At 47.7% G+C, this 1,115-nt stretch overlaps 1 protein-coding gene across 1 annotated transcript; it reads left to right on the plus strand.

Moving 5' to 3' along the window:
• Nucleotides 1–8: 8 nt before the first annotated feature.
• LOC112819154 (thyroid receptor-interacting protein 11-like) lies at nt 9–1,112 on the plus strand (the record flags this gene model as incomplete). Its single annotated transcript, XM_025866178.2, has 1 exon — nt 9–1,112. A coding segment is annotated over one exon (1,104 nt), but the record flags the coding sequence as incomplete, so codon positions are not given.
• Between the last annotated feature and the right edge of the window lie 3 nt (nt 1,113–1,115).

The raw sequence follows: 1,115 nt of genomic DNA on the forward strand, positions 1-1,115 counted from the left end.
GACTGACGGAACAGATCGATCGGCTCTCCAAAGAGGAGATTGGTAAACTAACTCAGATCATCCAGCAGAAAGATTTGGAGATTCAGGGTCTTTCCAGCAGGATCTCTGCGGCTTCTCACAGCCAGAACGGGGACGTGGAGCGACTTCAGCGGCAATTGCAAGAGTATGCTGGGAAAAGCGAACAGGTCTTGGCTGCCTTAAACGAGAAAAGGAGGGAGAACAGCGATCTGAAGACAGAATATGACAAAATGGCAGATAGAATTACTGTCACAGGAGCAGACCTCCAGAGAATGCAAGAGGAAAATCAAAAACTGTCCACTAGAATTGAGAGTAGTGGTCAGGAGATATTTAGAGAAAGGATTCAGAATTTATCACACATTATTCGAGAAAAAGACCTCGAAGTGGACGCGTTAAGTCAGAAATGTCAGACTTTATTGACACTCCAACCATCCAGCACTGGTAATGAGGTTCGAGGAACTAATATGGATCAGTTGAAGCAGCTTCTCCAGGAACGGGACACATTAAAACAGCGAGTGAAGATCATGGAAGAGTGGAAACAGCAGGTGATGACTGCAGTCCAAAATATGAAGCGTAAGTCACCCCAGCTTCAGAGAGATCTGGCACAACTCCAGGCGCGGGCTTTCACCAGCAGCGAGAAGGATTCTGAACTCCAGACGACCTCTAGTGACCTGATCGAACCGTACAAAGGCAATGAAATACATTTACAACATTTAGAGAAGGAACTGGCACAAATGCAGCTCAGCAACGGGGAGCTTTGCAATGCCAAGGATCTCCTTCTAGGGAAACTGGACGTGATTTTCCTCCAGCCCTCCACCGACTCCTCGGAGTCAGCGGACTCTCTGGAGGCCATGAAATCTGACAGAGTGAGTGAGGCTTCTCAGTTGCTCCAAGAGGAGGTAGAAGAGCTACGAAAATCAATGCAAGAAAAAGATACAATGATTCGAACCCTCCAGGAAGATAAGCAGAGATGGATTGATTCAGTGGCTGCCACGTGGGAAGGAGAAGGCCAACGGCAGGAACACAGGGATTCCGACATCGAGCAGCTGAAGGAGAAACAGGTCGTTCTACATAACTTCATTCAGGATCAGGAGCTC

Source organism: Callorhinus ursinus, unplaced genomic scaffold, assembly GCF_003265705.2.
Source record: "Callorhinus ursinus isolate GAN/ISIS: 27379988/994484 unplaced genomic scaffold, GSC_fseal_2.0 scaffold13151, whole genome shotgun sequence".
Lineage (NCBI taxonomy): Eukaryota > Metazoa > Chordata > Mammalia > Carnivora > Otariidae > Callorhinus > Callorhinus ursinus.